At 35.9% G+C, this 22,375-nt stretch overlaps 1 protein-coding gene across 4 annotated transcripts in view; it reads left to right on the forward strand.

The window, feature by feature from the left end:
* Window positions 1-22,375, forward strand: part of LOC579510 (filamin-A) — an 80,115-nt gene that overhangs the window by 26,729 nt on the left and 31,011 nt on the right. For 3 of the 4 annotated variants that reach the window (XM_030972008.1, XM_030972006.1, XM_030972007.1), the window contains 15 exons: window positions 120-374; window positions 2,039-2,136; window positions 6,638-6,766; window positions 9,391-9,603; window positions 10,168-10,330; window positions 10,789-10,983; window positions 11,464-11,601; window positions 14,749-15,015; window positions 15,826-16,019; window positions 16,268-16,525; window positions 17,139-17,256; window positions 17,800-18,042; window positions 18,662-19,537; window positions 21,357-21,533; window positions 21,920-22,243. In XM_030972008.1, coding sequence (XP_030827868.1) covers window positions 120-374; window positions 2,039-2,136; window positions 6,638-6,766; window positions 9,391-9,603; window positions 10,168-10,330; window positions 10,789-10,983; window positions 11,464-11,601; window positions 14,749-15,015; window positions 15,826-16,019; window positions 16,268-16,525; window positions 17,139-17,256; window positions 17,800-18,042; window positions 18,662-19,537; window positions 21,357-21,533; window positions 21,920-22,243 — 3,648 coding nt within the window. The remainder of the gene's footprint in view (window positions 1-119; window positions 375-2,038; window positions 2,137-6,637; window positions 6,767-9,390; window positions 9,604-10,167; window positions 10,331-10,788; window positions 10,984-11,463; window positions 11,602-14,748; window positions 15,016-15,825; window positions 16,020-16,267; window positions 16,526-17,138; window positions 17,257-17,799; window positions 18,043-18,661; window positions 19,538-21,356; window positions 21,534-21,919; window positions 22,244-22,375) is intronic. The other variant, XM_030972009.1, reaches the window with a different exon arrangement.

The following is a 22,375-nucleotide window of genomic DNA, read 5'->3' on the forward strand; positions in this document are numbered from 1 at the left end:
TTTGTTTGAACAAAGTGTTATCTTCATCAAGAATGATGAAAATGGTGTAAAGAGTCCCACTCAAAATTTGAATAAAGTTCTTTAACTATTTCCACCTCTGTTTTTGCTTGACCCAACAGACAGTACTGACATCGTTGATGGTAAGTTGAAGCTGATCCTTGGTTTGATATGGCTGCTCATCTTGCATTACTCTATCTCCATGCCGATGTGGGATGATGATGGTGACATGTCATCTGATAAGAAGAAGCAGTCACCCAAGGAGAAGCTACTTGGATGGATCAACGGCAAGGTACCAGACACACCAATCCATAACTTCAACAAGGATTGGAACAATGCTAAGGCCATCGGAGCTCTTGTGGATGCTCTTGCTCCAGGTAATTAAATCACTTTATTTCATCTGTTAACTCATAATCTTACAGAGGGTTAATGTCCTTCTAGCTCCAAAAGATATTGTTCATCCCTCTAATCTTAATGCATTTGGTCTCATTCACCTGTCTGCATTTGGTCTCATTCACCTGTCTGCATTTGGTCTCTCTGCATTTGGTCTCATTCACCTGTCTGCAGATGTGTAATAGAAGCATTGCTAGATGTGTACTCATCCAAGTGTTAGGCTTGTCATGGGGAAAAAATATGTAATTTTCCTGTCACAAAACCACCTACAGGATTCTCTAATTCTACTTAAATGCAGTTGATACAATAATCTTTTTTTTATCAGGTGGGCTGTATCTATACAGACCACCTTATAATTTTGTTAAAATTGCCTTTATTATTATTTATTTATTTTATTTCTAACCACTTTTTTGTTAACAAGATAACTTGAAAATGGCTAAATCAAATAACTTGAAATTTGGCACACATATGTATAGGCATATGGAAAAGACACGGTAAGGTTTTCAACCTTGACCTTGACTGATGACGTCATCTAGGCGCCATTTTGTGAAATTTTCTGAAAATCATCTCATGATCATATCTTCATAACCAAAAGGTATTTATCATTCATATTTATCATGATCAAGGTCAATATCAGTCCGGTCAATTGCAGGTCAAATAACGCGCGCGTGCGCGTACGTCCGCGCGTCAGTGCGCGCGCAAAAAAATTAAATGCTCAAAATCGTCTCAAATTTATTTTGCATACGTTTCAGATCTTTTTAAGCATTTTATAAAAAATCGTGCGTACGAGCATGCGCGCGCGTTTTCGCGCGTTACACCATTACACAACATAGAATCGCCATTTTCTTTTCTTTCATGATATTTCTCATATGTTTTCAAGGAATTTGATACCATGTTTATCTCTTTATGACCATTAATAACAAGATGAGCGTAATTTCAAGATAAATGTCCGTGCGCGCGAGCTCTTTTAATACATAGCATATATGGGCAAAAACATGCCTATACAAAATCCATTATAGCTCTTTGGAATGAACCGTGACCTTCAAAATTTTTTCATATTTAGACAGAATATGAGTTTGAAATATGATTCCATGTCTCATTTGGCCATTAAGTGTATCGTGACATCATCATAATGGCCTTGGAACTCAAAATACGAATTTGCATATAATGACGTCAGCATATTTATGTAACATTGATTGTATCTCTGTAAATATTGATCGATTTTCTTCCAAATTTCGACATGATGTAGCTGAGACAATTCTCTACAAGATTAGTGAACACTATTTTTCATTTTGATAATGTCATCAGAGTGAAAATTTCGATTAAAGGCCTCATGTCAGAAATTTCACAATTTGCGTGTTATGACTATAGAAGGTGAATTTCGTTGACGTAATGAATCTACATGATATTGTTATTAAGAATTTTAAAGCAGTTTCTCGCTTATTTTTGCTCTATTTTGTTTTCAAATTTTAGTTTACCAGCCCACCTATACTTGTTCCAAACAAGTATTATATGTCTAGTTATGCTTATAAATCAATTAAAACCTATATATTGTACAGTACAAAATATCAATATCAGCATCAATCTTCCTTTATCCTGTTTGGAGGATAAATGTGATCTAAGCAATATATTTGTTTGATTTCTGAAGGTCTTTGCCCTGACTGGGAGGACTGGAGTCCTAAAGACGCTCTCAAGAACGCAACAGAAGCTATGAAACTCGCTGAAGATTGGCTGGATGTACCTCAGGTATGTAACTTCATGAAGAAAACCTTAGGCACAGGCATTCACTAAAGAATATTGATTGTCCATAATATACTGTACCAATAAAGCAATGGAGATGAAAATTGGCACAATCTTCATTCAATGAAATTTGGATGCTAACTCCATCAGATTCAAGAATAGGAGTTAACTTGTCCTGATATAGTTTTCAGTAGATAATGACTGGGCCATGTTTCATAAAACATTTTATCTATAACAAGTGTCTCATTTCTATAACAAATTTGCTAACAGCCAATCAAATTCAATGATTTCAATATTTGTTATTGATAAGGATTTTTATGAAACGGGACCCCCTATTAGTTAGAGATCTTCACAAGATATTTTGAGCCACCATTGGACCATTATCAAGGAAGATTTACATGAAATCTAAGATTGTGTATGTACAGTTAGGTGAGCATTATCTAAGTTGAGCCAGACAGGAAGATGATATCATATAACATACATGAATACATCAATATCAACCATGATCATGTTATTGCTATAAACACCACTTCAGAAATCAGAATTATGTTCATGTTATAACTACCCATTGAACAAACAATGGATTCAATGAAATTCATTTGATTTATTCATGGGGCTTACGAAGGATGTTTTAGATGAAGGGCGTGTAAGTATATTCTTTAAGCTACTCTGTGAGATAATGTTGTTTGCCTACAAATGGATTTGTTTAACATAACATAGATTTAACTGAATGATATCATCTTATCCTTGATATGGGTGTGATCTACTCCTAGAGGAAAAAGGTTATCTTTTACACCTAGGCAGGATGCTGGTCGTATCACCATAGCAACCTTGAAACATCTGCTTCTTTGATTTCCTTAGAGATATCAGAGAATGAAAAGATAGAACTCATTTCCTCTCAACCGTCCATGCCTTGTATGGTCACATTATAACGTTTCTTTCTATTAAGTGATTTTACAGTGTGTTGACTGCTGTCTCTGGAGAAAACAATTTTTGTTTTTATCTTCTCTTACATCTTCAGTATGGTCATCTCCCAATACTTAAAAGATAAATACCTTGTTCATTCATTGTGTAGCGTTGGGGTGGTATTCTGAAAGCTTGTTAAACATTTAGTGAGCTGTCAATCAAGCCCACAGTCTATTAAGACATACAGTCGTTAATTATTTCAATCACACCATAGATAACACGGAGCTCAAAAGAAAACATTTCTTTCATCTAAAGTATGTGATACACTAAGACCACATGCACATTTTGAATGGTTTTGCACAATTACCAACTCGCAATAGAGTCCTTGTTTTAAATAACCATTATATTTAATACTCATCTCAAATAATTTTCTCACATAGATTCAGTGTTTTGCTAATCAAAGTGGTAACATTAAATACCAGTAAATTCTATGAATGATATATTTGCCATCATTCAAGAACCATTCATCAAATATAACAATATAGAGCAGTAGAGAGCTACAGTGACACTGACAAGCACTTCAAACTCATAGACACGCCTACCATGGACCTTCTACGCTCCATGCACCCACCCACCCCATGCAAAAATGAAATATGATTCTCAAGTCCAGGTCATGTCTCTGCCCTTTTTATTGGCCTCCATTTTATTGGAAGTATTATCCCCAGGGTACCTCTAGACAGACATGAACCCCTATTGACAAGGTGTGTGCTTGTCTCTTGTATACGATGTATGTGGAGGTGTGTCTGGACTGGTACGACTAGAAGCAGAGAAACCGTTACCTAGGTGGTTATAATCTATGCACATGTTGAGTTTATCAAATTGAAGTGATATGTGACTACTTTAATATGCACAGTTAGGTCTCACATTTGTCAAACATATTAATTAATAGAGGTCTTTAGAACCTTTAGGCACAATTTTGTAGCTGTTTGGTTTGTTTGATTTGTTTGATAGGCTTGAGAAGTATTCCAAAAGAGGGTGGGAGAAAAATGAAACGCGAAGTAGAAAGTGTGGGAAATATTTGACACAATATGTTTATTTTAGTATGGGTGATTAGATATGGAAGGAACGAAACTAGCTGATAAAATCTATTGAAAGTTGAAGCATGTAGAATGTACTTTGCTCTTGAAGGGATGGGTTGCTGACATAAGAACTTAGGAGTGGGCGTTAAGGACCACCAGGGACTGAGTTGGCGTTGAATTATGTTATGGTAAACATACCTTACACAATATGAATCTATATATTAAACAAGGCCTCTTCCTGTTAATGTTTGGCTAGTGTATAAAGCAGCTTCTGTTGCTTTGAGATAGCAATGAAATATTTTATTATTAGATGTACATGGACTTGGGGTGTGGGAGACTGATTTAAGAATAGACTATGGTATAGTGATTTGTGAAAATACAATTTTAAAAAGATAGTTTATTCATCCTTTATTTGACAAACTTGCCCCTAAAACCACAGACCCACACGCCCCGTAAACACTCCCACATGCCATTAACATTCCATGTACATTGTTGCAATCAGTACAGGTGAAGGCATTCAATCACATTTCTAAATCAATATCCAAATGACACATCCAAATTTGTCTTATATATGTATTCAGAATGAGACATTATACAGATACTATAAACATGGTGTAGGCCTGCACTAAGCTTGTTCAGTTTCTGGTTTCATTTATAAGTTTGCAAGCTGAAGGATTTTACCTCTAAACTTGTAAATGGAAGTCTGCCAATAATGTTTTCATTCATAATTCAACTTAGATATGAAAATTTAATAGGTACAAAGTCTGCCTATGAACATAATGTGAACAATGTCTCATTTCTGAGATTGTTCTTGTCTCTCATGGGTTGAAACGTTTCAAAGGTCATTAAATATCACATTCTTATTTCATTGTGATGTCACAGGGCAAAGTCAATAATGCTTGAGTTATGAGAGTCTACCCTATTCCATATATGGTATTGTTTCTACCGGTATATGTTATTTAGCAGTGATAGCTACACCAGGAATGTATTCTGCTTCAATTTTATTTCACAAATTAATTTCTATTCTATGATCACTTTTGTTAATGACAGACTTGCTTATAATTCAATGATACTATTCATTTCACTCCAGTGCCAGAGTATTTGTCTATTTTTGTATAAAAAAGTGGGCGTAGCCAGGCAGCCAATTGAACAAAATGTATCTGAGACTATTGTATGGAAAATGATGGAACAGCTAAATAGATTTGAATTTGAATCCCCAAAACTCTCATCAACTCACTTTATAATCTGAAAAATTGAATAAACTTCTATGCAAGCTATATCATATATGATGAGGCATTAGACATACACACCAGGATACCCTCACTTCTATTTCTCTAAAATTGGGGCCTACATAAATCAGTCTGGCCATCATCCTGGAATGTTACCATGACAACATGATCATATCAACCTTGCACCATATATCTCGATTAGCGTCTTACTCCATGTCCCAAGTATAAGCCTACAGGATGAGCTTCATGTTACTGGGATGTATGTTAACATACTTTTCATAAAATATAATACTACTACACCCATTACAGTGCAAGGCCAAACATCAAGAAAAGGATATTGTCTTGTTGCCATGACAATCAGCAATATATGTCATATTACAGACAATCCCCTAGACATCTAATAAAGCATTATTTTCATAAAGAAAATGCTATCATCTTTTGAGGAGCATGCCTCTCCCGTCCTTGTTTGATTATAACTTTATCTTTTTGACCTCTCATGTGCCCTATGCAGTGTAGACTGCTACGAGGCATAGCTGAAATGCCTTTCCTTAATGGGAGCATGCACACCCAACTACACAATACATGAACCATATGAAGCTCCAGCCTGTATGTAGCTGGCCCAGGGTGATTACATTCAGACTGGTACATGTATATGTGTCACATATGGTTGTATATTTTGTTTGTATTGGCTGAGGGAAAATTAGAAATGAAGATTCAAATGGGTTTCTTGATTCCCTGCCCCCCCCCCCACCTTTGATGCTGTCACTCTTTCCCGATATAACCCATGCTGTGACATAGTGCATTCATGGGATATGGGGTATTTTAAACTCACCAGGGACTGCACAATCATCACTGAATATCTATTTTTGTACCATATTATGTGCCATAACCGGTTCCCTGCACAGATCCGTGTAATGGAAATATAAATCCTGAAACTAGCTTGAAAAGAACTTGCTATAAATAGGCCTTAAACATCCTCTCATTCTACATCTTACAAATACATGTACACTTTCAGTTATACTTTCAAAGGTATCCAATCAATGACATTTGGCAAAGGTTGAGAAACATATATCTGAAATTGTAGACACAGAAATATATACAGCTACATGTCCTTTACCAAAGTCCAATATGTACAACTTGTACTATTCAAGTGTGTGAATGACATATATATGTAATTACATGGAAACAGGGAACACAACCGATTTGTTGAAATATCAATTATCTATAGTATTTTACTGATGATATAATCCTAATGAAGGATATTCCTTTTGTTTGTTCTTCTTTTCCTTGCAGGTGTTGAGGCCCGAGGATATGGTGAACCCTGCTGTTGATGACCTGAGTATGATGACCTATCTGTCTGCCTTCCCCAAGGCTAAGCTCAAGCCAGGTGCACCTCTGCGACCCAAGAGTAATGCCAAGAAGGTACAAAATGTATGTAAGAAACCCTTCATTGTTCGCATGAAGGTGTGACGTTTTGAGATACAGCATGGTAAGGACCAGCTGAGTGACACAGCACATAGGAATGAATACTGAGTCAAAAAGGTTGAACTAACAAGGAATATAGTGAACATCGTCGCTAGAGTTAGGAGGCTTAATATAAATTATTTCTAAATTATTCAAATATTTGGTATTTTGCACAGACCTGAGGGAACTGAAAAGGAGTTGTATACTATTTAGGAATTATTGTTTTAAAAGGGGTAATCTTCAGTTTTTAATAGTACCGGTACTAATAAGTCAATAGTACTAAAAGCTCAATCAATACAAGCTCTAATTTGCTCTTGGAGACCAAAGAGATAAAAAAAAAAAAATTCTTTTTATGCTTTCGTCTACTTTGCAGTTTGAAATGCAAGTGAAGAATGCACAAAATGCATCTTTACGTAACTTAAATTCTTGTTTTCTTCTAAACTTTCTAACTTCAAGCTTTACATTTATTTTATAGGAAACTGTATTAAGAGAATCTTTTTGACTCAGATTAAGCACAAGGATTGAAGCCCATTATTTAGCACTCATCTAAGACTCCATAAATCATACTAGGAACCCTTACCCATAGTAAGAATGATTGCTGGCTATCATTAACATAACTAATGCCATTACGCTGCTGGTTGCAAACTTGGTTTTGAAACATTGATGTTTGAACAAGGAAGAAGAAGGAAATTTGTGGTGTTTAATACTTGAGGATGGGAAAATTAAGTCTACATACCGGTACATGGATAGAGATGAGCAGAAACGGTAAGTGCTGTGTATAGGTGACTGACAGGCAGATCGACTGACAGACCAACACACCCAGAGAAATTGACAGACACACACAGACAAGCAGATAGACAGAGACAGACTTACGTACAGACCATCACACAGAGACATATTAAGCCTCGGTCACAAATGCCATTACGAATTGCTACGAACGCCGTACGAACGATTTTCAGACAATGGAAATTCGGGAAGACAATGGAATAACAGGGAGATTCGTACGAAATAATCGTTCGTACGAACTTTTGTGACCGCTGCATAATATACAGACAAATTGACAGAATTTATGAAGAATTCTAAAAAATAAATGGTGGCATTAGACAAAGAGGAATAAAAACCAACAAGTATATCTCATCTCATCAAAACAATGAAGAAAACATAAAATGCAGTAGGCAAATATATGAAATTTAACTAAAATAATATCAGAAGACATTCTAGTTATAAAAAACAGAGTAAAAATGATAATGAATTGTATGTGACAGAAGCAGGGACAATGTTTAAGTTAAACTATGTGGAAGCATTAGGGTATATCCTAAATGGGATCACCCTTTTGACAGATCCTGTCTGAAGAGAGTGAATTATGACTTTCCACAGACAATACTTTGTTATGTTATTGCTGTATTTGTGTGTTACATGTATGTCTGTTATTATGTATCTGCACTGCACAAGTGTCTATCGTTCAAGTAGTCTTTGTGTGATTATGTATATATGCTTGTGTGTGGATATCGGCATGATTAAGAAAACACTTCAATAAAGGCATACTTTATTCAATTGTATACTATATAAATCTATTTCTATAGAAGAGTAAGATTTTAGCACATACCATTTTGATTGGATTGGGTTGATGATTATAACAGAGTGAGTAGCATGACATTGTATAGCTCTATTACGCATTGTGATGCTGTGTGAATTTTAGTTATACTATGTTGAAATTTATTGTTGGGAAAAATATGATTTCCACATCAATTTTAGAATAGATGATTGGGATACATGCAGAAAATAGGACATTGTTCTCAAGTCGAAACAAATTCTTCAATTGCCATGCGACAAATCTGGAGCATTTGTTGATTCATCTAGCTTTGGGTGTGAGGTAAAACCCTATTTTTTTTTAAAGATGGCTGCTACCTTGATAAGTCACAGGCAATGATGTATTTCCTTTTCTGTAGCTGACTTCAATGGGGAACTGAATATATTTCATTTACATTTTTTATTGACATTGTTTGTTGTACATCTGAGTTTTTGTCAGACTTATAGTGCTTAGACTTTATGCTTACAGTAGATCAAACTATGCACCTTATGTGCAATCTGACTATAGATGAGAATAATGTTAGTGTTAATCATAACGTCATGATGAAAGGTAAAACACCTTCTCTGTAGGATTTAGATTTTGTTCATTTCTTACGAGTAACAATGGAAGGCAATGAAATGCATTATTAGGGGCGGATCCAGGGGGTCCAGAGGTGCATGCCCCCCTTTTTTTCTAAAAAGTAGCAGGAAAAAAGCTTAGAAATATTCACATAATTGTTCAATTTGCAGAAATGCCTCAGAATTTACCATAGAGCATCTGATGGTTCAAAATGTTCTGCTCCCAATTTCATACATTTCAGGCCCCCCCCCCCCAACTTTTGGAAAATCTTGGATCCACCCCTGAAAGTCAATTATGATCAAACAGGATTGTCATTTTGATATAGCCCTGTTTGGACTTTTCCACATAGCTCCAATTTGGTTCTGACTATATTTTTTTTCTTGCTTTTTTTTTCTTTTGTGGGGGGCTCTTTTTCTTTTCTTGTCTTATTTAGGTGCGTGCCTACGGCCCTGGTCTTGAGGACGGTAATGTGATTTCCAAGCCTACTGAATTCACCGTAGAAACCTTCGGTGCAGGCAGTGGGAACGTGGAAGTGCTCATTAAGGATTCTAAGGGCAACAAAGTGGAAAATACCATGAAAGCTAACAAGGATAAGAAACAAACCTACACTGTAGAATACACTGCCAAAGTTCACGGAAAACACACAGTGAGTACAAGAGTGATTCATGGCTATCGGTAGCTACTAGTAAATGATGGGTCTTGATTTACACTTTCTTCTGTAGCAATTACCTTAGACATGAACAAATTAAAATTTCTTTTTGAACCGGAAGAGAGGAAAATGTTCAGGGATGGTGTGCTGGATAGGAAAGGGATATTAGAACGTATTTGCTTGATAAAAATCAAACGGCACGATTCAGAGTCAAGGGAAATATTGAGCCATGTCAAAGGCTATATCATCCAATAGTTAAGAGGCATCCTGAAGATGTCACTGTTATTCCTATAATATAAGTTGTAATTACAGGAATTAATGTTATTGTGCTTAATTGTATCATATTTCATTATTGTTGTGATACACTGTATCATAATTCTGGCTGTACAGAAACTGTCATAAATGACAATTTGGATCTTCAAAGTCAAGTAACATATTAGTGTACATGCAGTGAATTAATGTTCATAATGTTCATTAATAATTCATTACTTTAAAGCTCACAATCTCAAACACAAGCTCAGTTTTTAAGATTATTTTCATCGACCTGTTACTTTGCTTTAGATCACGATCACGTTCAAGGGAGTAGAGATCCCTAAGAGCCCTTACACCGTCAACATTGGTAACATCACATCTGATGCTAGTAAGTGCTCTGCCAAGGGTCCTGGTCTAGAAGCTAGTGGTGTCATCCTCAACCAGAAGACATACTTTGAGATCTTCACTGCTGGTAAATACTCACTTCCTTACTATGCTTCATAAGTTGATGAAATGTAGACTCTGTATTCATTTTAGGCTCTTTATTGTATATGGGTAATGTAATCAGATTTGAAATAAGTTATTGCTTAACACATATAACAAAAATACAGAAACAGTTTCCCTAGAATCCATTCTGAGTTATCTCAAGCTTAGTATTCACAATTTTAACAAATTTAGAGCCCCAAATTAAAAAACTCTGTAATTTTATAGAATTTATAATATTTCTCACATCTCTTTTCAAATGATTTGATCAACCACTTCACAAAGTCTTTGCAGTGCACTGTTAATACACTGTTTAATACAAACCAAAGTTAACTACAATGCTAAATATTTATCAAATGGCATGAATGATGACTGGTCTAGTCCTTAGATGTGTTTATATTATATTTGACCTGTTGTAAGTGGATGACTCTGACAATAATTTTGTAGGTGCTGGAGCTGGAACACCAACAGTTATGCTACTTGGTCCTGATGGTAAGGAGGTGAAAGCCACCATCACAGACAAAGGCAAGGGCGTCTACTACGTGGAGTACACAGCAACTATGGTTGGTACTTACAAGATTGAAGTCAAGTTTGCTGGTGCTCAGATTCCTGGTAGTGTCTTCAACGTCAAGATCACCCATGGTGAGTTTCTTCTTTCACTCCTTCACAAGTGAGAAAAGAGAAGAAGCTTAGAACACAGCGAAATAGTTTATCAGTGTTCAGCATTGGAACAAATACAGACAAGCATGAAATGGAAGGAAATGACAGCCTTACATAATAAGGATCCAGTTCCCAAACATTATTCTCTTATAATATTTTAATGAAAGGTTTTCATTAGGTTTGTACTAGACTTACCTCGATATAGTCAGCTGGTATTGTTTGATGACCATTGTTGCTGTAATGAACAAATTCATGTACTGACTTAATAATGTCCCAAATTCAAATTCAAATTCAAAGAGACATTGAATTTGAATTTGAATTTCATTTTGTTTAAAGATAGTAAACAAAACCATGGTTTGCCATTTTTCTACTTTATTTATGTGAATGCATATTTGACCTTTAATCTGTTGGAGTGAACATAAACTTTTAATTTGTTGTATTTTCACCCGTTATCATTTGCAGCCCTGAATACAAGCAAAGCATTTGCATATGGACGTGGTCTCCAACCCAAGGGCCAGCGTGTGAAGGAGGAATGCGTCTTCTTTGTGGACACCAAAGAGGCGGGAGAGGCTGAACTGAAAGTGCAGATCATTGGCCCTGGTGAGCTAGGCATTCTGGGAAACCAAAATGGTCGCCAGTGAGGATGGCTTTGTGGTGGATGGTGTATGAGAACCTGCATAGCAGTCAGTCAGAATATATAGATAGTTAGCCGTGTAAAGAGTAGGACAGGGAAACTTTAGCAGTGTTTTTTAAAGTCAAATCAAGAGCATATATACAAAATATTCCTTATTGTTATAATTAAGGGCAACAAAATTATTTTTGCCAGTTCTGCAAAGCTATGTTAAGTACTAGTACAATATACAAAGCTCAGGAATTTTACTCTTATTCATTTTATAGAAATTATTTTATACATCATAAATTTGCTCTTAGTAGAAATTATGTTGTAGCTTTTAATTGGGACAGATGTACTATTCTAGAATCAAAACCAGAATTGGGCTTCTATTTCACTTCAGCATTACAACTGAATTTGTAAGGGTTATGGTAGATAGTAAAAAGTGATAGTTTTGATAGACGTATGTGAGACTACAAGTAGGACTTGACGTTAGGGTGATAAAAAGTAAATATTTAGGGATGTTGATAATGCTAATGATGAGGAGGATGATGATGATATTGAAGATAATGATGATGATGGTGATTATGATATGATATGACCAATGTGTTCTTCTTTCTCTCTGAGTGACAGTCTTGAGACTTGGATGTTGATGTAATATTTCCAATTTCCTCTTTTATATGATCTTTCATTCTTTATTGTAAATGTTTTATTTTATGTTTTTAAAAAAGGAGAACTATTTTGTTTTAATTCATGAAAATGATAAGCTCTCATAGTCAATTATTTGATTTTGCATATTTCGATTATAAACATTTAGTTAACTTATATGAAGAAAAGATATATATTTTTCAGAAATTATTTATGATACAAAGTTTATTTGCAAATGATCTGTTTAACCTTATGTGCATGTGTGGATTTATGTTGTTATTCTGCTTGTTCTATATATCTTCTTTCTTTATGTATGAATGGTGTGATTGTATCTCACTGAGAGATCTAGCATGGTTTGAAGTGAAACTAATAATAGTTTGGTTAATATCAGGAAATTTATTTTTAATCAACTTAATAGATAATAGGTGCCTGTTTACTTACACATATTCTACAAACTCTGTCTTATGACTTGTCTAAAGAGACTCGTCTATTTAGACATAGAAACTGTTTTTTTATAATGGGATTGAAGGTGCCTGTTTTACTTACACTTACTCAACTTACAAGTGATCTTCTTTTGTATCGTCCTATGTATATTCTTATCTCTTAGTATGTAATTTCAAAAAGTAAGGTTAATGGAAATCATATTTAAATTTAGATAACACCTATTCTGAATTGAATGTGTACATGTACTCTGACCAACCCCTTCTTTTAACAAGAAATATAATTCAAACTTTAAAATCCACTCTTTAAGTTGAAGGAATTTTGCCAAAGTACACATGAGAAATGAATAGATTACAAAATAGTCAGAGGATTTCAAAAAAATATGTCTATAGAATGTGAGCAATTTGGTATACAGTATGTTGGCCCACATGCATATGTCCATTATTGCTTGTTATAAATCCAACCATGTTGTCAAGTCTCTCATTTCTGTTGGAGATTTGAATCCCATCTATACATTTTTGGTATTCTCTATAACATTGCCACTTCATAACACATTCATCTCATAATCACTCATTCATACTGGTAAAACATGTCCAGCTCACCTAATGCAGATGAGAAGATGAATCATATTTTTCATATACCAACAATTAGATTATAGATTTTTCAGTATGTTTCTTTTTCGTTTTGTTTTACTGAGAAGCTGTACATGTACACATTCATTCAAAATTGAAAGTAACATTCATTTTGTATGTCAATTACTGTGTTAAGGGTATAGGCCGACAGTTGTACGTTTCCACTTTAGAATAATCGAGATTGTTCATAACATGTCCATGTATATGTAGGACTGTAAAAAAGGGATAGGGTATTAGTTTGTCATCACTGACTGCATGTAGTCTTCATTCCAGCCTAACTGAGTCATCCTGTACCTACTGACGTCCATTTTGTTGTGTTAGTCCTGAATGTCATTGAGACCAGAACCTGGTGATCCGCTCTCTCAGTCTTGCTTCTATAAACTCATTGGCAGAGAGAGAGAGAACCTAACACCTCTCTCTCATATAATGTAATGTATGACACGATACTAACACCATGGCATTGCTTTCTACCCATAAACACTCTCACAACAGCTATTAATCCTATGTTTGTGCTAAAAATAATGCATGATGTTTTAGCTGTGTCTTATGGATCCTCAGATTAGTTTTCCTGATACAAACACACACTCATGCATCAATAACCCAGAAAACAGATGCTTTTCATTTGGAGATCTGGCAGATGCTCGTCCTTTTTGTTAATATAAAAAAAAACCTTTCCACACAATTCGATTCAGAAAATGGAGTGTTTCAGTGAGAAGGCAATGCCAAGAACTTGTATCAAATACTTGCTTTCAATGTTTGATATTCTTTTTCACTCTTCATGTTGCACGCTTGATGTGACATGCAGGTGCAAAAGGAAATATCAACTTTTAAAACAAGTCCAGATGACCATTTCGAAATGTTTGTATACTATCAGATGCCTTTTATATAATAGTGCATTTTAGAATCTTAACGACTAACGATATGATCTTGTCTTAGAGCATTCCTTTATGTTCTCTAAAGACATATATGCATTAATTCATATCAATTTGTTTTATTGTAATCATTGCTCTAATCACTTATTGAAGTTCAGAATCATATTGATATGATTACCTTTGCCTGTCTGATTGTCTCCACCTATGTAACACTAATTTCTTGTTCATGATGATATGAAATAGAGTACCAATTTTTTGTAAATGACAGAGCCTCAAAAGGAGAGAAAAACTTATCAAAATTTGATGATGCATAGGCCTGCCTTGTTTAGATATAACATCGTGTTGTATTTGTACCTTGAATGATAATGAATATATATATGTATATTTAGTACTAACCCATTCCTTGCTGTCTTTTATATCTCTAACGTCATCTTATGTATCTATCCTCTTGCTCATCTATCTTGTTTCTAACTAAAATGGTATCACATTACTTGCATGTATACCATGCCTTTATTCTCACGCTGGAAATCACTTGTATATCTAGGTGGTGTCGATGAACCTGTCAAGGTCACCTACAATAACGATGGTCTATACACCTGCAAGTATTCCCCTTACAAGCCGGGACGTTACATTGTCAACATCAAGTTCGGTGGCCAGCCTATCCCTAAGGCTCCATTCACTGTCAACATTGGGCCTGAGCCTACTGGACCTATCACCTTTGTGCGTGCCTTTGGACCAGGTCTTGAGAAGGGCGTGGTTGGCAAGCCATGTGACTTCACCGTGGAAACCAATGGTGCTGTTGGTGCTCTTGGTAAGTCTGCTGAATTAACTCTACTGGAGTGGAGCTTTTGATCTTTAAACTTTTTGCTGTAATGATTCAACAGACAATGCTAGTCATAAATGTATTGCCAAGATTTTAGTCAACGGCCATTTCAATAGAAGGTTGATTTTATTGAGTAAACCACATTCTCAAAGTCCAAGATGTGAATTACGATACAATATTTGGTACCTGATAAAAGAAACATCAATTATAATGCTCAAACTGTTCAAGCAATGCCTTTCAATAATGTTGTAAGATGAGCTTTAAGCAGTTGTCACAATAGTGTCATAAAGATATCCCACTGCTGCCACCACTCTGGTGAGAAAATGATATTAGACTCAGTAATTTCCTTTTCCTTCATTGGGTCTCGACAGAAAACATATAAATGGATCTTTATGTCTTTCATCAGCTTGAGAAGTGGGATATTATTGTATTGCTACTGTGGCTGCGTTAAAGATAAATCAGGTATTAGCTTAATTTTTTTCCCTGCTCACGACGGATAGTAGACCAGTTCGTAGCCCCTACCACCATCCTCTCCTACCAGCGCTATAGTTCTCTTTAGAACTATAAGCTCAAGAAAGATTACCAACAGTCCTTCTCAGGACTACACACACACTCAAGAACGAAAGATTACCAACAGTCCTTTTCAGAACTCCCCAATCCTCCCCCTCTCACATGGTGCAACAGTAAGCCTACTGTATACATTTTATTTATTATCAGGTAAATTGCAATATATCAAATATTATGAAGTCATGAGAACAATAAGAGCAACAACCCTTTGATTGTTTTTCCGTGATACAGGCTTTGCTATTGAGGGTCCATCACAAGCAGAGATCAAATGTAAGGATAACGGTGATGGATCATGTGAAGTCTCCTACTTCCCTACCGTTGAAGGAGAGTACGCTATCCATGTCACCTATGAGGAGGAAGATATCCCCAACAGTCCTTTCATCGCCAAGGTTACACCCAATCCTGGTGGATTCGATGCAACAAAGGTATGTGATGTATTTCATCTCTTATTCATGTCAAACATGTCAAACAGAAGTTTGAAATAAAGACTGAATAAAAATAATAAAATGTACAGAACAGTATTATATCAAAAGAATATTTGGTATGTTAAATTAAGAAAAATGTATGGGATTTATCTATCCTAAAGTTAAATATCAGCTCAGACCAGGTAATGTTTTTTTCTTCAAATTTTCTGTTGTATGTGTGTATGATTTGTATGGTTTACTCTGTGTAGGTGAAGGCCTTTGGTCCAGGTCTGAAGCCAGACGGTATTGAGATCAAGAAGAAGACTGAATTCACTGTGGATGTCAAGAATGCAGGCAAGGCTGAGCTGGTGATTGACATCAAGGACCAGTGGGGTAATAAGGTAGCATACGAGCTCAAGGACAACAAGAATGGAACCTATACTGTCTACTACACTCCTGAACATCCTCTCAAACATACCGTGGCTATCACATGGGGTGGTGTCAGCATCCCAGAAAGCCCATTCAAGGTAAGCTCAATCCACTATGTATGTATCTTATAAATAATAATAATTGCTCACATTTATAATGCGCCTAATACTTTGTTTCTAGGCGCGGAACATATCAAGAGAAGAATCCTGTAGAAAATGATAAAACTACCAAGTGATGCAATTCAGGATTGGAATGCACTAAAACATTTGATGGAAACTTTGTGATTTAAACAAATTGAGATAAAAGTAAAAATTGAAATTATTTTGCTTCAACATTTGTAATTCACTTTTAGTTATTGTTTCTCAAATTAATCATTATTCTGGTTTTCCCAGTGTTAGTGAGTCATTGTTCCCAAATGATATGATTGATGATGACACCAGAGGGGTACACTCTCTTCAGATTCTGTTTCGGTATGATTTAACACTCCTGGTGGACTATCATACTGCTCTGAAGAATTCAGAGCAATGCTTTGTCGTATTGTAAATTTCAGTTGTATCAAATCAACTGGGATGAATTTGTCACCTAATCATAAAATTGTTTGATGGTAAACTACATCAAATAGCATAAATCCACACTTTGAGAGTTTTCATACCTTGCCATCTGCTTGAACCGTGTATTCACATATCTGTTAAATACTACCCATGTATTCAGGTATCTGTTGGAGGTGGTGTGAGCAAGGTGAAGGTGTTTGGACCTGGTGTAGAGCATGGCATGGTCAAGGCTAAGACACCAACTCACTTTACCGTCGACTGCAAGGAGGCTGGAAAAGGTAAGCTCCTCTTAACTAATCTTATCTCCTTTGGTCTTTATTGTTCTCCATAAAGAAATTATATAATAAATAATAATAATAATTTGTTCGTTTATAGCGCATTTCATGTCTGTTGACATTTCAATGCGCTTTACAATTTTACAATATACATAATTATATAAAGTATAACACAATCATAAAAGGAAGATGAAACAAAAACATATATAGAAAACAATGAAGTGCTTATATTAACTCAGGATGATGGCTCTTGTTAGTATGTTGGAGAACATCCACTTCTGTCATTCATTGATCAAGATTTTTGTTTACACCTTTGAGCATCAGTCAGTCCTTATAAAATGATCATTTGGTGAAAGCAACAGGAGAGATCTCAACTTCTAACTATATATGTTCAGTAGTTGAATGTTCAAAATACTTATAAACATCCATTTGTACCTTTCACTTTTAACACGTTTCATGTGTTCCTGTCATTATTATATTATAAAAGATGAGTTATTTTACCGTTTTAAACGTTATGTATATTATAATTATCTTGTACCTGTTCAGCTCCCATCACTGTGGGCATCAAGTCTAAAGCAGGTGTCAACGGACCCAAAGAGAAGGAGATCCCAGTCCAAGTCAAAGACAACAATGATGGAACCTACGCTGCTCAGTATACCCCAGAATTACCAGGAGAATATGCCGTTGGAGTCAAGTATGGAGGCACTGAGATCCCTCAGAGCCCTATCTCTGTCAGCGTTGTTCCAGATGTAGAGGTTGGAAAGATCCAGATCACCGATCTCCAAGAAAGTAAGTTTTGTGAATTTCTGTGGGTTTGTTGTTTTATCATGCATGGAATATGTTTCATATATATTTCTGATATTTGAATTTAGTATGAAAGAGTTCAAAGAGGAGGAAGTGATGCATATTGACATCTTTTCATGAGGTGTATGATGTTGTTTAGGGGAGACCGTGATGGCTTTATTTGATGTTTTCATACATTTATTTGTTCCCAACATATAATTCAGAGAACCCAACCCACAGCATTTATGTGTGAAAACCTTACAAAACTTGTACATTCCATTTATAGAAACTAATGTTGTCAAATAGAAATCATAATATAAGAGATTCTAGTGTCACCAATTGTTTAAATTTGAGATGATTATATGAGATAAGCATCTTCATACTATTCCATGTTCACACATACCATGTGAAAGATGTTTGAAAATTCCTATATTTGAGTGAACCCTTTCCCAGCCATTATGATCCTTCATAGAAATACATACCAATCTTCCTCAGTACCATGTACCATATATTCTGGAGTGAAATTCATTGAAGCTCCCTTGGTGTAAGACAGCATGATGTTTGACCATACAGCTCTCATAATGCATGTTTGTTTCCTTAACCTTATTGCATGACTCATCTCCAGGCCTAGATGTAGGCAAAGAAAACTCCTTTCATGTCGATACGTCTAAAGCTGGCGACGGAGAGTTGGAAGCTTTCCTCACTGGACCGGATGGACAGATCGTCCCTGTTAAGGTCGTTCCTGTTGAATCAGGTTTTGATGTCCAGTTCACACCAACAGAAGAAGGTCCACACAAGCTTGATATGAAGTATGGTGGATGTCCCATGTTGGATAAACCAATCGAACTGGAAGCCATTCCTAAAGCTGATGCTTCTAAGGTCTTGGCAGAGGGCGATGGTCTCAAAAAAGGCTTTGTTGGCAAACCCGCTGACTTCATGATAGACATTCGCAATGCAGGACGAGGAGGCTTGGGCGTTACTATCGAAGGACCAAGCGAGGCTGAAATCAACTGCGAAGATAACCGAGATGGAACTTGCTCTGTCAACTACACCCCAGACTCAGCAGGTGTCTACAACATCAACATCCTCTTTGATGGGAAACACATTGAAGATTCTCCATTCCATGCCAAGGTAGTCGATCCATCACTTGTGAAGGCGAGTGGACCAGGTCTGACCAACGGAGCATTCATGGATTTCCCCTGCACGTTTGAGGTAGATTGTAGTGAAGCTGGACCATACTTTGATGATGAATACGACGACAAGTTTGCCCTCCCGGTCAACTGTATGGCTGTTGGTCCAGATGGTGACATCCTGAAGGTGGATGTGAAGCCCTTGGAGGAAGGGATCTATGAGGTAACATACTACCCTGAGGAGGAAGGACCAGCCACTCTCAATACCATCTACTGCGGTCAACCTATCCCAAACTTCCCCAAGGAAGTCCAGGTTCAGGAACCTATCGATCTTGAGAAGATTGTGCTAGATGGAGCAGGATTGGAAAATGGTAAAGCTTGTAACTCAAGCTCTATATCAAGCTATGCTCACTTAATGCTCATCATTGCATATTATATATATATATATATATATATTCCTCATATATTCACTGATTTTCCTCGCTAATTCCTCGCTTCATAATCATCACTTGTCTATCTAGGTGACCATGTCAATCTCTGCTTTCTGATCAGTCTTCAATATTTCTTCTGTCTTCAGTTTATTCATTCCATTTATTTTTAATATTTCAAACTCATTTGTTGATTCTTTCTTCTTTTGTAATGATGTTTACCCACCACACCTTCCGGTTTGCATTCTCAATCATCATTATACATTTATAAAAGTGGAAGAATGGATATGGAAATTTCAAACCTAGTCATTTTTTGTTCTGTTGTCAAAATGTATTGTAATCTTTTTCTTCCTTGAAGTCAAAGTGTTTTTTTGTGAAACCTCATCCCTTGCATTCATTGTTTTCCTTGTCAGAATGTTTGCAGGATGTGTCCTCATTCTACCTTCTCACTTTGACATTAACAGGTTCAAAAAAGGGTTTAGATTTCTTTATCTTTCAAATGGGTTCAGAGATTAATACAGAGTTCCCATGACACTAGCCCACTTTTAGTCATTAAAGTCAACATCTGATTAGAAAATACTTTGCTCTACAGATCGAGTTTGGAGAAGGGACAGATTTCTTGGGAATACAGTCATATTGTGAGATCAAACCATTTTAAAAAAAGCCCAAACACATAACAAGTTCAATGAAAAATTATGTTTTTGTAAATTACACACCTCACTATGAATGGACCAAATACCAAAATGGAATGCAGCTCTGTTAAAACATGAATATGTGACAAATATTATTCAGCTTCAAGCATTATCAAACTTGTAACACTTAAAACAGAGAATTTCCTAAAGGTTTAGAAAAGAAATCACATATTCCTGACAATTTCTTTTGAAAAGGCAGACATTTGAACAATGAATTACATATTACATATTGTCAAATGGAATGAAAAGTAGGTAGTTTTTTAGTCTTTTCGTGAAATAACTTTCCCAATGTTTCCTTTAAATTTGACTGAAGGTTAGATATAACCATGTATGTATCTCATTGTACATCCCTATTTCCTACTCCATGATTAATTGTACTAACTCATTGGTTACAACAAGTATCTAACACTTTGTAACTTATCCATATACCCATTGTATATATGTCTGTTTGTATATCTGCATGAATTCACTTTTAGTCCTCCATCAGTAGTCTGCATCATTCATCTTGAATTTTTTGAAAAAAGGAGCAAATTGATTAACAATTTCTTGCATGGAAATATCTTGAAATATTGCTCATTGATATGTATTATATAGTCCCACTTGTGACCATTTTCTTTGTATTACTCTGGGTATCCTAATCTCCTATTCAATTTTCTTTACATCGTAATTTGTGCAATCCCTAATTATGTGATAAACATATATTTTACTTGATTAATGAAAAATATTGGTAAAACATTACATTCTTCTCACAGTGTCAATTGAACAAGAAGCTAATATGTCATCTACTAGATTAATACATATATAATGCCAAATTTGGTTGAGTGGAAAACAAAAATGCTATTTACCGGTAATGAGTTATATGATATTTTTTATTTATAATGTAAATATGCATACAAAACACTCCATCTTGCTCTGCCATACCGAGAATATTATCTATATTGAAATGAATCCTGTGATTCATTTTCATAGGAAGGAGAAAGCTTCATGCAGAAAAATTGTGTAACTTCATCTCTTCATCGTTGGTTTAATTGTCTTAATTAACCCTGGTCTATGTTTTTTGATCCTGACAGCTGTGTTCCTTGAGTGCCCAACTGATTTCAAGGTTGATGCTAAGGCTCTTGATAAACCACTGAACAAGGATCTTTTCAAGACAGAGGTGACGACCCCATCAGGAAAGAAACTCAAACCTACCATCAAGGATAACCAAGACCAGACATTCACCTGTGCATACACTCCTGTAGAACAAGGTAAGATCACTCTCGCTTTGAAATTCAATCCAGAAAGGGATTAATATTGGGCCTTTACCTTTGCAACTACCAAATTACATACCATTGTCTATTCTAGAATATTAGTTTAGTCTAACTTGGTACTTAAAAGAAACATGTGTGCACAACCCCGTAGGACAAGATCAAGTTTCTCGGGTTTGCAAGCAAATCAATGGAGTATTTGGCATGGGACATTTTCCTAGCAACTGAAAGTGCTACACATGTTTGCATGTATCTTGTTGCATGTGACCTAGCACTATGTATGGAATAGTGAACAAGTTTTTATTTATCACTGTTATTCTGTCACAAAAATCAACACTGTTGTATTTGCAATAATGATCTTGTGTTTTCTCTTGTGTTCCAAACAGGAACTCACAAGGTTGATGTTGCCTTTGCTGGTCAACCTCTTGGTAAGTCACCTTACACCACCGAGGCAGTCCCAGGCCATGATACTTCCAAGGTGAAAGCCTATGGTCCAGGACTTCAAGCTGGTCTTACCAAGAAACCAGCTCAGTTTACTGTTGAGACCAAGAACGCTGGCAAGGGAGGTCTAGGTATCCTGATTGAAGGACCATCTGAACCCAAGATGACCTGTAAGGATAACAAGGATGGTACAGCATCTGTGGAGTACCTTCCAGTTGAACCTGGTGACTATGCTGTTCATGTCACCTTCGCTGATGAAGCCATCCCAGGTAATGCTTCTCATATTCTCTTCCTTTATAATGGACAAATGCCTGAGCTTGATTAAAGATGATAGGCTACAGACTATTTTTTATGGTGTTACAGTTCTGGTACACAAATCTTTGGTTATAGGGAAATCAAAT

The sequence above is a fragment of the Strongylocentrotus purpuratus genome, unplaced genomic scaffold (assembly GCF_000002235.5).
Source record: "Strongylocentrotus purpuratus isolate Spur 01 unplaced genomic scaffold, Spur_5.0 spur5_scaffold_6, whole genome shotgun sequence".
Taxonomy (NCBI): domain Eukaryota; kingdom Metazoa; phylum Echinodermata; class Echinoidea; order Camarodonta; family Strongylocentrotidae; genus Strongylocentrotus; species Strongylocentrotus purpuratus.